The sequence below is a fragment of the Hyaena hyaena genome, unplaced genomic scaffold (genome assembly GCF_003009895.1).
Source record: "Hyaena hyaena isolate Hyena2069 unplaced genomic scaffold, ASM300989v1 scaffold_600, whole genome shotgun sequence".
Taxonomy (NCBI): Eukaryota; Metazoa; Chordata; class Mammalia; order Carnivora; family Hyaenidae; genus Hyaena; species Hyaena hyaena.
Window position 1 is genome coordinate 1156624 of NW_024081234.1, and position 14935 is coordinate 1171558.

Genomic DNA, 14935 nt, shown 5'->3' on the forward strand with positions numbered 1-14935 from the left:
TGCACCTATCTGATTAGGGGCTGACCTGCAAAATGTAGAAAGACCTGGTACAACTCAAAAGCAAAAAGAGAAGCAATCTGATTAAAATGTGGGCAGAGGATCTGGACAGACATTTTTCCGAAGAAGACGTCATGTCCAGGTGGCCGGTGGGTCCGTGGAGAGATGCTCCGCGTCACTCGTCACCGGGGAGATGCACATCGAAGCCACACGAGAGAGACCGCCTCACGCCTGTCAGTGGCTGTTACCAAAAAGACAAGAAGCCAGAAGCGTCAGTGGGCACGTGGAGGCGGGAGCCCTTGGGCGCTGCTGATGGGAACGCAGACTGCTGCGGCAGCTCGGGAGGGCCGCATGGAAGTTTCTCATGAGGTTACAGATGGAGCCATTCTGCTTGGGGGATAAATCCGAAGGGAAGGGAAGCAGCAGCTCAGGAAGGTATCTGCAGCCCACGTTTTCCGCGGTGGTATCTGCACCGCCCAGGCAGGGCCGCAGCCTGGGGTGCTGTCCGGCGGTGGACAGATGGGTGACAGAGATGGGGTGGCTGGGATGGGCAGAGGATGACGAGAGGGACAGAGTTCCAGTTACAGAGACGTCCTGGGAGCGCAGGGCACGGTGGCTGCCGTCGCCCACGTTGCAGCACGCATTTGAGGGCCTTCGAGACAGTAACTGTCACCTGCCGTCCTCACAAGAAGAACCCCTGAGGCTGTGGGCAGGGACGCACGGTCCCCGGGCTCACTGGGGTGGCCGTGGTGCCGCGCTGCCCGCACCGAATCCGTGTGCCGCGAACCCCGTCTCGTGTGCCTCGGTGTAAAAGGAGGGACGGAGGCTTTTCAGCCGGGGCGCTTCTCGGTTTGAGTCAGGCTTTCGCATCAGTGCGGAATTCCCCTGCTGCAGGATCCGCTGAGCCCCTGGGTCTTGGCCCTGTTCCAGACCCTTTTACAAACAAGAGGCCGTTTACAAATGTTCTTAAAACGTCTGTTAGGGAATTAACTGTCCTCCCGCTGATGGGTCCCCCTGCGGTTTTGGCAGACAGCTGGCCGGCGCTCGCTCCCTGGTGATAGCTTTTCCTCTCTTTCTTCTTGTTCTGTGATTGTCTCCAGAGTTTCTTTGTGCCCGGTGCTGCCAAACCCGTACTTACCCCGTTTTCTGGGGGGCAGAGCGCCGCCAGGTTTGCTGCTCTGCCCCCTGCCGGGCCTCCGTCTCTTCTCGGCTGCGCAGTGAGGAAAAGTGCTTTTCGGGCTCGGGCCACAGGCGCGGGGTGCCTGTTGTGTCAGGGTTCTTGTCTGAGGCCACGGGTGCATCGGAGGGGGCCCCGGATCTCCCCGCTGGAAGGACGAGAGCGAGGGCGCAGGGTGGGAGCGCAGCAGGCCCGCGAGCAGGAGAGCTAAACGGGACAGTCGGCCCAGCCTCGTCTCCGATTGAAAGTCGAAGGTAGCTGCCGGCTGAGCCTGTGGTGCGGTTTGAGCCAACAGCCAGGAAGGGGGCTGGGGCCGCCATCAGACCGAGAGACGTGGGGCACTGGCGCGGTGTGGCCGTCCTGGCTCCGTGGCCCTGGGCCAGCCACTCTACACGTGTCTGGATCCACACAAGAAGCTCCGGTGCCTTTCAGGCGAGTGAGTCACGCTGTGCCTCTGCCGCCCGGAGTCTCTGGCCTGTGCGGCCTGTCGCTTGGGCTGTGCGCGGAGTGCGCGCGTGAGGTCTGTCCCGCGGTGGGGCCTACGGTAAGGACAGGAAGAGCCCCGGGCTGCAGGCCGCCCCGGGGTCCCCAGCGGCTAGAAGGGGTGTGAAGCCCTTGAATCTGCCCCGGTTCTTGAAGCAGCTGCCATTAATCGGCGGTCGCCCTGCCCTGACCACGGCCTCGCTGCCGCCCCCCTGCCAGACCGAGGCCCTGGTGAAATGACAATGACTGTCCCTTCCTAAGTGGTTGGGGGCCCTCTGCTGGCTCTCCCCACATGTCACCTCTGAGGGTGTCAGGAGGCCCGGGGTGTGCTCCTCTCGTGTCTGTGATTCCCTGGGCTGGGTGCAGACACCATGGTCACGGCCGCCCTTTATACCAGGCTTGCTCGTTTGTGGAAGGCCACGCTAGACTGTCTGTCGGTGTCGGGCCTGCAGAAGACGCACTGAAACAGCTGCTTGTGGTTCGTGTTGTGAGCGGCGTCACCTGGCAGCCCAGCCCCAGGGTCTCTTCCGCAGCCGGTGCTCTAAAGATCAGTGCGTGAGGTGCATTTCAGCCTTCAGTGCTGTCGTTAGGAAACGGAAACCGCGTCGTCCAGCATAAAGTATGAAACATCCGTACCGCCTACAGCGGGGTCCACGTGACGCCAAGAGCGTTCTGGCAGAGTCCACGTGCCGGCCTAGAAAGGCCCCGTAGTGTGTCTTGGGCGGGAAGAGCAAGGGGGGAGCAGTGGGCCTGGACCAGTGCTGTCTGCGGGGATGGTTTTGTCCCCTCCCTCCCCCCACCGGACATTGGTGGCGTGCAGAGACAGTGGCGTTGGCACAGCTGGGGGAGCAGGGGGCTCACCGCCAGCGTCTGGTGGGAGCTGCACCTCGCTGCGCGGCCAGTGCTGGGGCTGAGAAGCCAGGTTCACCTGTGTTAGGTTTAAAAGTCCAAGATTTTAGTAGTTTTACGGTGAGGAGATCATCCCCACAGTAGTGTGACAACATATCCAAAAAGGTCTTCATGCCCTCAGCCAGTCCCACTTCCCACCCGCAGCCTCTCTTCTTAGCCCAGAGAGTGGCCGTCCCTGGGCCATTCCCGCAGGTGGAATCCTAGAGGAGCCCATCTCGGCTGTCCACGTCCTCGCATCCCCCTGCACCTTCGCCACCCCATCCCCTTCTGTGGGCGTCCCTCCTTCGTCTTTGCCGCTGACCTGAGCCCCTGGGGGGATGGGCTGGGCCGCACCTGCTTCCCCACCCACCAGGTGAGGGCGGCCTGTGACCCGTGCTCCTGGGTCCCTCGAGGTCCCTGCGTGGACCCTGTTGCTGCACGTGTGCGCTCGCTGAGTCCATGGCAGTGGAGCTGCTCTAACTCAGAGGAGGCTCATGTTTAATGGCTTAGGAAACGGCCAGACGGCCCTCCAGAGCAGGTCAGTGTCTTACATTCCCACGAGCACGGATGGGGGCTCCCTCCCCACGCCTGCCCTGTGACCGCATCTGCCCTGTGGGTGTGAGGCCGCATCTCACCCTGACCCTGGACTTGATTCGCATTTTTAAGAACTGACCATGTTGAGGATCTCTTCACAGGCTTATTAGCCATTCATGTATCTTTGGTGAACTTTAGAACTTTTGCCCGTTTTTAATTGGATTGTCTTCTTATTCTTAATCATTTAAAAGTATTTATTTTTGAGAGAGAACGAACAGGGGCAGAGAGAGGGAGACCGAGAATCTGAAGTGGGCTCTGAGCTGTCAGTGCAGAGCCCAGTGTGGGGCTTGAACCCACAAACCAGGAGATCACATGGACTGTTGTCTTTGTGAGTCCTAGGAGTTCGTTATATATTTTGGTTGATAGTCATTCATCAGACTCGTGATTTTCAGGTGTTTTCTTCCAGTCTGCAGCTTTCCTGTTCGTCATCTTAATGGAGTCTCAAGAGACTCCAAGGTCTGATTTTGATGCACCTTTAGCTTTTTCTCTTTTGGATCATGTGTTTGGTGTTGCGTAACACAGAGGTTTTCTGTTATGTATTTGTAGCTTTTCTCTTGACCTTTTACATTTTGATCCACCCTGGGTTAATCTTGGATGTGGCATCAGGTTGGAGTCCAGCGTCATTCATTTGCGTTTGCCTGTTGGCGGCCTTGATGCCATTTGTTGGACAGAAAATCCCTCCTGCACTGAATTGCCATGGAATCTGTGTCAGAAACCCCCCGACTGTGAACGTAGGGTTTACGTTTGGGCTCTGAATTCTGTCCCGTCCCGCTGCCGCGCCGCCTCTGTTCCTGAGGCTTTACGGTGAGCTTCGGAACGGAACGTGTGAGTTCTCCTCTCTCAACGTTGTTTGGCCTGTTTCCCGGGTCCCCGCGGTCCTGTCGTATGTGAAGATCTGCGTCGGGGAAGCCAGCTGCAGGTTTGACGGGGGTCGTGTGCGCGAGGGCAGCTGGTCGCCGTCCCAGCGCTCCTGGGCGCTCTGACCCGGGCACGTGGCGGGGCTCTCCGCTTAGTGTGGTCTCTCAGAGCCCCATCCGCAGTGCCGATGCATTTCTAGTTAGGAAAATGCAGGCTTGTGGATGAACGTGTGTGGGTGTGTGACACGGACACAGGCCTGGGGAACCCGCCTCCCTGTGTCTGCCTTGGGGAGGCGGTTCTGGGCCGGTGCAGTTTTATACGCCTCGTGGAGCCGACTGTTCCCAAATGGCTTTCTCTAGTCAGAGTCCGTTTGTGTCGTAACAGTTGTGTGTCAGAATTCTTGTAACAACGACTGACTTAGTGCACTTTCAATATAGTTCAAATATATTTGAAGTTTCCAGAGATGTCTGTGCGGCAGAACACAGCAAACCCAGGGGTGTGACTGCAGCCTCCTCCTGGGCAGATTGAACCCGAGGAGACTACCCGGGGGAAACCGAGTGTGCTCCCGCCACGGTTTCCCGAGGCCGCGGCCGCCTGTCCCGTGCCGTCCTTCCCGCACTTCGCATCGTCGGTTTTATACGTGGGAATTAGCGGGGTGCACGGAGCACGGGAGAGGGAAACACAGCAAAAGCAGTGTCTGGGTCGCCCCCAGAGACCCCGCACTCACCCGCTCCTTTCCCCGGGGGGTCCCGCAGCCCGAGCTTCCCGGGCACCTGCGTCTGTCCTGCCAGGCGTCCTGTGGCCGGGGCCCTCCCTGCCCACTTCCCTGCAGCCCACGCCCCTCCTGCACTCGCCTGGCTCGAAGCCCAGCGGCCGCAAGTACAGGCCGGGAGCTTGGCCTTCAGGAGCGCCCTGCAAGGGTGTGCGGCTGACCTCCTGCACGAGTGAGCCGGAGGGCTGGGGGGTGGCGCTGGCGGGAAGCCGCGCGGCGGCAAGTGCAGGAGGGGCGTGGCCCGCCGGGCGCTCTGTGAGTTGGGCAGCCTGAGGGCCATGGGGACCCGTCCCCTGCAGGGGGAGGGCGTCTCTGAAGCCGCACACCTCGCCCTGTTAGGCTTCAGGTGCTCATGACTTTGGGGAGTGACCGTCCCTTAGTAACCCTGTTCAGGCCGAAGCACCGGGAATGGTTTACAGTCTCCGTTACTTACAGCCTGTGTGTGTGTCACGTGTGCTGTCCTTGTGCTGCGCCGACGGCTTGAGGAGGAGCCCAGCTGCTTCTCCTGGGGTGGCCGCCAGGCGCCGTCCTGCATCATGCCCTGCGGGCACACAGCTTGCCCCCACGGGGTGCCTGGGCTGCACCGGGGGAGCACAGGGGGCAGGGGAGGACGGGCAGGGGAGCACGGAGAGCAGCGGGAGCTCGGGAGGCCCGCAGGCTGCACTTGTCATCCCGACACAGCAGGCGTCACTGGAGTTCAGTGTCCACCCACCAGACAGGCGTCTCTGCGGCTCTCACGGACTCTGCAGGGACGCTCTTGCTCATCGGTGCCCCCGAGCCAGCGGACCAGAGCGAACCCCTGGACTGTGGCTTCCTTCAGGGCGCGGAGCGTGGGCGTTGCGCTCCCCCAGAGCCCAGAAGCAACGCAGCTGGTGTCCTAAGGAGTAGACGGTCGGCGGTTCGCAGGCTTCGAAGACTTTACGTTTGCCGTAGACAAATTTGTTTCCTTTCGTCTCGTACTTTTCTTTTTCGCATGCGAGGACTCTTGAAACGAGGCCTTTAGTGAGGGGGGCCTGTCGGGAGTGAGGCACCGACGTTGTGCACAGAGTGCCCGACCGTGGGCCTCGGCACTGGCTTCGGAGCCGACGCGGTAGCGTCTCCCAGAGTCCGCAGGCGCGCCGCCGCGCAGGGGCCCCGCGTGCGAGGTCCGGGCCCGGCCCTCCTTCCCGGGGCGCAGTCCTGGCGTTCCCTGGGGGGTGCCGCCCCCTGTTCAGTTCCGTTTTGAAATTTTGCCTTTTTCCTTTAATTGTGGAGATAAATATTATTTGTAATATTTGCAAGTTTTTACTTTTACTGAAATCGAAATATTAACTTAAAATAAGTTTGTGCTTTGAAGAAACGGTTTCTAAAAGATGGAGGTGGCCTTGGAGGAAGGGTGTTTCTGTGTTGTTCCCTCACCAGGTCTTGATGCATTGTGAAGGGCAGCGTCTGTGGCGTGGGAGCCGCCCCCATGGTGACCCAGGGCCCACGCTCGGCCACGCGCTGGCATCCTGGAGCCAACACGGCTCGTGGCCCAGACAGACGGGCGCTTAGACGGGCGAGCGGCTCACACACGGTGTGTGTCTTGTTTGGGGTCTTGTTCTCGGACGCAGGAGGCCAGATGCCCTGACACGGCCCGTGAGGGAGGGGGGTCGGGAGGAGTCTGTTGAGCGGGCGGTGCTCCCTCTCCGCTGCCTTCTAGACTCGCACACAGGTCAGGATTTTACACGTGTAGTTTTAAAATCTGACAGGACTTAGATGTGGTTTATTCCATGTCTGCCGTTTTCCGTGTGCTGAGGCCGTAGAGCCAGGCAGTCGGTGTGCAGGTGGCCATGGGGCGCCCGGGAGGGCCCGCAGGCCGGGGCTGGCTGTGTGCTCTCATCCGTTCCTTGAGGGCTACACAGGTCACTCCTTAGGCACATTTTAGGAGTAAAAATAGGGGCGCCTGGGTGGCTGAGCCGGGTAAGTGTCCAACTCTTGATTTCGGTTCAGGTCATGATCTCACAGTTTGTGAGTTCAAGCCCCACGTCGGGCCCTGTGCTGACAGCATGGAGCCTGCTTGGGATTTTCTCTCTCTGCCCCTCCCCTGCTCACGTGCTCTGTTTCTGTCTCTCTCAAAGTAAATAAATAAACTTTAAAAAAAGTAAGAAAAGTAAAAATAGCCTTTGAAATGAAAACTCTCAACCCCTATCTATCATTTATAATCTTGCCTTAACGCACATAATTCATACGCCTTCATACTTGAAGGCAAAGTGATGGCGCACAGGACATCTACAGGGTCCTTGGGTCTCGCAGCTTTGGCCTGAGTCCCCTCCTCCGGGCCTGAGTTCTAGAGAAGCCCTGCTGCCTGCCCCCGCCCGCGTGAGTGCAGAGCCTGCGCCTGCAGTGCGTCGTGCCTGGGGCTCCACCCGGGTTGGGCGGGACAGCGAGTATCCCTTTCGATCCAGAAAAACATACCAGCTCATCACTGCCATTTGTTTGTTTGTTTACTTATTCATTTATTTATTCGTTCATTCACTTATTTATTTTTAAAGTATAGAAAAGAATTTAATTAAATGTAGCCTGCTGGCACGGGGGCTAACCTGCAGCGTGTGCGGAGCTCTTGGTTTCAGGGGTAGAGAGTCCCGTGGTTCATCAGTCACGTGCTCCCCACCGTCATTTCCTCTTTCCACGCGTGTTTGTGAAGCAGTGAGGCTTTCCTCGGCTCGCCACCACGGGGAGACACCAAGAAGCCTACTCGGACTTGTGTTTTCTGTCTCCTAGGGGCCCAGAAGACACCTGTTTTGAGTTTGGTGTGTTTCCGGCCATCCTGAGTTTCCCCCTGGATTACCCGTTAAGTCCCCCGAAGATGAGATTTACCTGCGAGATGTTCCATCCCAATAGTAAGTGCCCTGGGGAGTGGTTTCCGTGGCACCGGGCGGGGCATGGGTTTGTGTGCATGTGATGGGGGCCCTCAGCGACGGGCAGCACGGAGGACGCAGTGTGTTCTGGACTTGAGCCGCTAGTCGTGGTGGCATTGACACCAACTGAAAACGGTGTGACGTGGATGAAACAAAGTGTGGACCCAACACTGGTGCCGTCGGGCCTGCCCGCTCCCCTCCCGGTGGGTCAACGAGAGCTCGTGTGCGCGGTGTGTGCAGGGCTCTGCCAGCCCCGGCGGGGGGGCGGCGGCGGCGAAGAGGCTGGGCTTCGGCAGCACACGGCCGGCTGTCAGTAGGTTAGCATTAGGGTAAGGTTCCAACGCTCCGGATAATATGTAATGATGTGGAACCAGGTCCCGAATCAGGCTTATCATTTACTTGTTTGCAAAAATGCACGTGTAAACGTGTATAACTGGAAGTGTGACACAAAAATGTTGAAAATGATTCTCTTTCCATAAGGCGATTTCTTTATTATTTTTCATTAATCTTTTTTTCTAAAATAAACATTTATTTTATTTTATTTTTTAATATTTTTATTTATTTCTAGGAGAGAGAGAGAGAGAGAGAGACAGCACGAGCAGGGGAGGGTCAGAGAGAGAGGGAGACACAGACTCTGAAGCAGGCTCCAGGCTCCGAGCTGGCAGTCAGCACAGAGCCCGACGCGGGGCCTGAACCCACGAACCGCGAGATCATGACCCAAGCGAAAGTCGGATGCTTAACCGACTAAGCCACCCAGGCGCCCCTGTAAACATGTATTTTATTTATTTATTTATTTATTTTAAATTTTTTTTTTTTAAATTTTTTTTTTTTAATGTTTTTATTTATTTCTAGGAGAGAGAGAGAGAGAGAGAGACAGCACGAGCAGGGGAGGGTCAGAGAGAGAGGGAGTCACAGACTGAAACAGGCTCCAGGCTCTGAGCTGGCAGTCAGCACAGAGCCCGACGCGGGGCTCGAACCCACGAACCGCGAGATCATGACCTAAGCGAAAGTCGGACGCTTCACCGACTAAGCCACCCAGGCGCCCCATGTAAACATGTATTTTAAAAAGAGGAGAAAATATGGTCATTAAATAAATTTACTGGACTTAAGTTGGAAAAATGTCTAGTAGCAGGAATTGGAATTCCCGAATAGCTATAGTTTTTATTTCTTCCTAGAAAACTAGTAAGAAAATATGTTGTATTTTAAGTGATCATATTTAGGAGAATATTCCTTTTTATAAATGGTTAATTTTACTAAAAATCATATCTTAACAGTTAAGAAAAACAAGATATGCTGTTTTGTAGAAATGAAATATTTTCTTATTTGAAACGGATTCCTTTTCCTCTGCTTTTCTGCACATAAATTAGCTAATGGCTAATTTAATTCTCAAGAGCATTTCTAGAAGTTTCTGAGCCCTTGACACCTCTCGGCTTACAAATGAGTCCACGTGGCACATTCTCCCCTAGCCTGTACCTGCTTGAGCACCTCCTCTTGGGAGGGCTCCGCCCAGACCCAACCCTCTCCCCCCCCCAACCCCCCCCCCGCCCCATGAAGGTCAGGATTGCCTCGCTAGCCTGTGGTACTTGCTGTCCACACGCCCCTTTGAAGCTGGTCACGTACCGCTGATGTCATGTGTGGGTAATGGGCTCCCTCCTCAGCCCGTTTTGAGTTGCTCTCTCACGTCAGTGCAGTTCTGTGTGAGCGTTGGCTGCTCAGAAGTCCCTCCCTGGGGAAGGTGGCCCCGAGGCGGCAGGGCTGGGAAGCCAGGCGATGTGTGCACACAGGCGGCCGTCTCCCCGCTGCTGACCTGGGTGTGTGTTCAGGGTTCTCTGTGACGCAGAATTAAATACGTTAACGGGAGACAGAGGTGACTGAAGAAGTCAGCAGTTTCAAATCCATTAGCCATAAAGTGCAGCTATCAAGAGGACTGTGGGCAGTTAAACAGAGGTAAGGTTGCACTGAAGACAAGCACGCTCGTTAGACCTGTGTTGGTGACGACGCAGCAGGTGTGGCCGTAAACTGACGATTTGAGACTTGACATTGTGCTAAGAGGAGTTTGTAACGTTGAGGTAATTAAGTAGTTTTAGTACTTGGTCTTACTCTAAGTGGATTGGTGTTATTTCTGTTTTTTAAAAATCATTTTTGAGAACTATTTAGGTTTACCAATAACATAAATATTGATCAGGCCCGAAATACTTTAAAAGAATAATTGAGCACGTTCACGGAGACTTGCTGGGATACAGGGGTGAACGGATAATAGAAGGTGGGGCCCTTGACCATCCAGAGCTCCTGATCTGAGGGCCGCGGTGAGTGTGGTTGGATAAATCCTACAGATAAGTGTAAATTCCCACCAGGAGGCGGGGAGGGCGCCCCGTGCAGGTGGTGGGCAGGCTCATGTCTGCAGGAAGAACCGTAGCAACTACCCAGTGAGTTGTGAGAGGCCGAGGGTGTCTAACACGTGCAAAGGCCCTGTGTAAGGAGTGAAGGCACCAAACCAGCCCAGGCCGTCTGGTCTGGAAGGAGGATTCTGATTTGTGCCGGGAGCAGTGGAGAGCCACTGAGGGAACCAGAGTGAGGGAGGGAGTAGCATGGCCAGTGGTCTTTGAAGGGTCACCGGCTATGGTGTAGAGGACAGACCGCAGGGCTGGGACACGGCCGCGGTGGCCTGGGGAAGGAGGCTAGCGATGCACAGACAGGCGCAGGCGCCGATGAGGGAGGGATTGAGGGGAGGCACCTGTGAGAGAGGGGGCCGCAGGGACACCGCTGCCTCCGTGTTTCTGGGTCACCGTGTGGCGCTGTCACCTGGAGGAGGCCCGCTGAGATTGGAAACTTCACGGCAGGCACACGGGCTCCGCTGCTGGGCCCCTGACGCCCACGACAGCTGCACACACTCTCCAGAGCAGCACAGACCGCGGGCAGCAGGGGGCAGAGCCCTGGGAGGGGGCTGGGCGGACGAGTGAGGAACGAGGTACCACGGAAGGCCCTTGAGAGCCATTCAGATTTCTCAGTGGTCCTGCGCCCTGAGCTCACGCATGGGGGGAGTTACTTACGTTTATTCCCGGCTGTCTGCTGTTTTATTTTTGTAACTGAAAGGCCTCACGGTTTGACAGTCGAGTGTGTCCGACTGGACCCCTCCTGTGTGCGTATACACCACGCTGTCAGGACCCGCGGTGTGGACCGGAGGAGGGACGATGCGTGTGGCACCCTCCGTGGGATGGGAGGCACACAGAGCCATAGACGTAGGTCCCTTCCCCCGCCGAGGGCGTCTGGCTCAGGGGCTGCGCGCGGGGTGGGTTCGGTCGGACACCGCTGACCTGCAGAGGCACGGACGGCCGTCTGTCTGCTGGAGCGAGTTCCCCGGAGAAGTCGGGGCACCTTCCTCCTTGAGCAGCGCGGCCTTCACGCTGGCCCTGTGGACATGGGTCTCCTCGGCCTGGCTCAGAGGTTTCATGGTGGAGCCAGGAAGATCTCAGGAACCGGCTCGGAAAGTACGGGAGTTCTTTCGGTGAAATGTTTCGCTGCCAGATAATCTTTCACTTGGTCCTCTGGGAGCGAGCGGGGCCTCGTGGCTGTGAGTGTGACGCTGGGGGCCGGGGGCCCTGCTCCGGCCGCGGCCACGGCTCGCCGTCCGCGTCTGCACCGCTCACCCCCTTCGGGTGCGGGACTCAGCGGCTGTGTTCTGGCCCCGCAGTCTACCCCGACGGCCGAGTCTGCATCTCCATCCTGCACGCCCCGGGCGACGACCCCATGGGCTACGAGAGCAGCGCCGAGCGGTGGAGCCCCGTACAGAGCGTGGAGAAGATCCTCCTGTCGGTGGTGAGCATGCTGGCAGGTGAGGCCCGGCCGCCCGGCTCCTCCCCGCGGGTCCTCCCTCCGGGCTTCGCCTCTGCGCGCCGCTTGTGCACGAGTGTGGGTCTCCGCCTTCTCCCCGAGGTACCCCTGCCTGCGCTCCTGCGTGCCAGCGCGCCTCCCAGGCCTCCCCTGGCCCATTCGGTGGCGCTGAGCCTGAGACCATGCACCCGTGGGTGTTCACAGTCTGCAGGCCCACAGGACGGTCCACCCCCCGAGGGCCCGTATCGCCGTGTCCTCTGCACGCCCAGTGCCCTGCCCGGGGCCTCACACACAGGACGCTGTGGGGAAGGGCCGGTTGAGTAAATGGGAGGGGAGAGGCACTGTGGTTGGGGGATGGAGGCGTGGTGCCCGCAGGGGGAGGCCGGGCTCTCGGCTGCCTTCTCTGCTCGGACCAGCGCTCCCCAGCTTTCTGGCCCCTGCGCATAGGCCCGGCCTCTCTGTGTGCGTCCGCATTTGTCTGGAGCACCTGCTGGGCTCAGGTGTCGCCCTGGGCCGGACGTCAGCCTGGCGCGGGCCTCCGGCGGGAGAGACCAGGCAGCCGCAGGGAGGAGGCTACACGGAGCGCCGACCACAAGGCGGGAGGGGCGGGCGTCGGGCGTCGGGAGCTCAGTGCCCAGTGGGGGCCCAGTGTTCCCGTGCAGGGCGCAGAACGCGGGCTGGCTCTCTGAGACACTGGGGAGGGGAGGGGACGTGCCGCCCGCGGTGTCCCTGACTCCATGCCGCCTCCAGCCTCCCTGTCTCAGGTGAGGAGGCTCCCGTGCGCCTCTGAGAGCTGACACCCTCCCCTGGCATTTCGCAGACACCAGCGTCTGCCCTTGGTTTCCAGGACGCAGCTCCGGAGAGATGCACGGGTGCCCTTGGGGGAAGAGGAAGACCTCGCCTGCGCGCGCCTCCCTTGCCCTTTCCCACGAGGCGCCCGCCCTTCTCTTTCAGAGCCCAATGACGAGAGTGGCGCCAACGTGGACGCTTCCAAGATGTGGCGGGACGACCGGGAGCAGTTCTGCAGGGTCGCCCGGCAGCTGGCGCAGAAGTCGCTGGGGCTGTGAGCCCGGCGCACACGGACGCGCAGTGACTGGGACACTCTGCCGGCACCGAACCAGTGAGCTTGCAGAAGCGCGGTGTCCGGCCCCCCGCCTCCCCCGCCCCAAACAGGCTTCTCCTCTGAAACGGCGATTCACACAGGATGCTGACGCTGGGCGCACTTTGACCCTGTCCGGGCAGGCGGAGCTGCGGCCCCCTGCCCTCCCCTTCCCAGCTGCCCCCCCCCCCAGGTAGTGGCTTCCCTCCCCTCGCCGTGGGCGGGCGGGGGGCCGGGCCTCGAGGCGCAGGAGGGGCCAGCGGCGGGTGGGCGGGGCAGCTCTGGTGCGTGGTCCCTGCGCCCGGAGGGGACGGTCCCTGCGCCCGCTGCGCTTCCTAGTGCTTCCAGGTGTCGTCCTTGTCATCTGGTCACAGCTTTCTGTTTGTTGCGCGTTACAAACCTATCACGCTTAGAAATGCTTTCAGGAAATAAACACTTTTTAAAACGTGGATTACTGAACGGTGGGGTGTGTACAAGCGGGGTTTACCGCTGGTCGTAGGAGTGGCTGCCTCTTCCCGGTCCTGCTGAGCGGAGACTGGCCCTGACGTCCTGGTTACGGTGCCTCACTAGAGCAGGGACACGCGAGCCTGGACCTTCGGTCAGTGGCTTCTGGATGCACGTGGGGACGTTCTGACGTTCTCTGTGTGGTGGCTGCAGCGGGAACGTTCATTATTGAGCCTGTTTTAACTTGGGGCTGGAAGGGAATGTGCACCCCTAGTGAGTGCCGGGTGCAGAGGTGCGCCTTACCCCGACCTTGACCTTGACCGGGCGCCTTGGGCCCCAGGGCAGGGACGGGGCACTTAGTGTGGGGTGTGACACGGCCTACGAGGTGGTCCCTGCTCACACGCGGGGGGCTCTGTGACAAGCAGTAACACATCTGTTGCAGAATCAGATACGTGGCCTGTCAGGTCACACCCAGATAGGAATTTCTATTTTTGAGATAAGGGACAGTCTGCAGGTCACACCGTAGGTTTTACTGCACATCGTCCTCTTAACCATGGGCCCAGCGGGCGGCAGTCTGTCTCGCTGACCCGACACGTGATTTCCCGGTGTTCACGGGAGTGCCGGGGAGTGCGGCCGGGCCCCACCCCTGCTCGGCTCTGTAAGGAAACCGGCTTCCTTCTCAGAAGGGAACCTGTCAGGCTTGGGGCTCAGTACGAGGACTTGGACCGGAGGGGACCGGGGAGGGACAGGTGTCGGACCGGAGTAGTGTTGGCAGGCGTGTAGAGCGAGGCGCAGCTCTCCCCGTGGAGATGTCTGTGGGGGGGGGGGTGGTCAGTGGACACGGCAGGCGCTGTGGCCACGGGGTTTCCGTGAGATCTGGAGAAGGAAGAGAGCGGATCTCTTTGCAAACAAAATATTTTTATTCGCTTGTATTTATTAAATGGAAACAGAACCTCATGTTGTCCTTACTCTGTGGTGTTTAATTACTATGTTAAAAATAAAGTTCTATATTTTCCCTGTTCTGCACTGTATCTTTCCTTGTGGCTTGTGTGAGGCCTACAGCATGTGCTGTGAGTCGAGACACCGAAGCCGGTGGTGCCAGGCCTCAGCGCGGCGTGTTCCCGCAGCAGGAGCCTTCGGAGCGGAGCGCCCCTTTATCCTGGGGTCCCGAGCGCTTCTCTCCTCCACCTGCTGTGTTCTCTCTCGCGGGAGTTCTGGGTCCCCTGAGGGGCCCAGATGGGGGGGGGGCGTGAGGCACTGGGGGATGTGTGGGATGTGCAGGGGCATGTGGGGTGAGTGGGGGTGCACCGGGCGTACATGGAAGGTACACGGGGAACGAAGGGCGTGTGGGGTGCACGGGGGAATTGGGGCACATGGGTGTGCGGAGGCACGTGGCGGGGGCATGGGGGAATTGGGGCACATGGGGTGTGGGGGGGGTGTGGGGGTGCACGCGGTTGGGGCACATGGGTGTGCGGGGCACGCTGTCCGCAGCCTGTGTCGAGCGTGGCACCTCCTGCGGCTGGGCGGTGCGGAGAAGCCGGGAGGGACGTTGAGACCACACGAGCTCTGCGCACATCAGAAGGGAGGCCCCTCCGGCCCGACCCCGGAGTGCCCGTTGCTGTCCAGCTGGCCCCTGCATCTGGTTACTACCCGGTGAGTGGAGGGCACGGAGGACCGTTGGGGGGCCGGCCCTCGGCTGGCTGCCGCTCTAGGTGCTGTCCTACCTGCTGCCGCCCCGGCCGCCAGCGACCCCACCCTGCCGTGGAGTCCCACCCGCCCTCCTCTAGGCGAGGGGGCCCACATCGGCCGCCCGCGGCACCCCCGTGGAGCCCAGCCAGCCTCGTCTCGGGGGCCACAGGTGCCTGCCAGGCCCTCGCCTCCACCTTGTCCCCGCCAGCACCCCCCGCCCCGCG

At 59.3% G+C, this 14935-nt stretch overlaps 1 protein-coding gene across 3 annotated transcripts in view; it reads left to right on the plus strand.

The window, feature by feature from the left end:
- UBE2G2 (ubiquitin conjugating enzyme E2 G2) overlaps positions 1–14043 on the plus strand; it is a 32133-nt gene extending 18090 nt beyond the window's left edge. For all 3 annotated transcript variants that reach the window (XM_039257130.1, XM_039257131.1, XM_039257129.1), the window contains 3 exons: positions 7512–7630; positions 11340–11480; positions 12434–14043. In XM_039257130.1, coding sequence (XP_039113061.1) covers positions 7512–7630; positions 11340–11480; positions 12434–12546 — 373 coding nt within the window. In that variant the 3' untranslated portion in view covers positions 12547–14043. The remainder of the gene's footprint in view (positions 1–7511; positions 7631–11339; positions 11481–12433) is intronic.
- Positions 14044–14935: the final 892 nt, after the last annotated feature.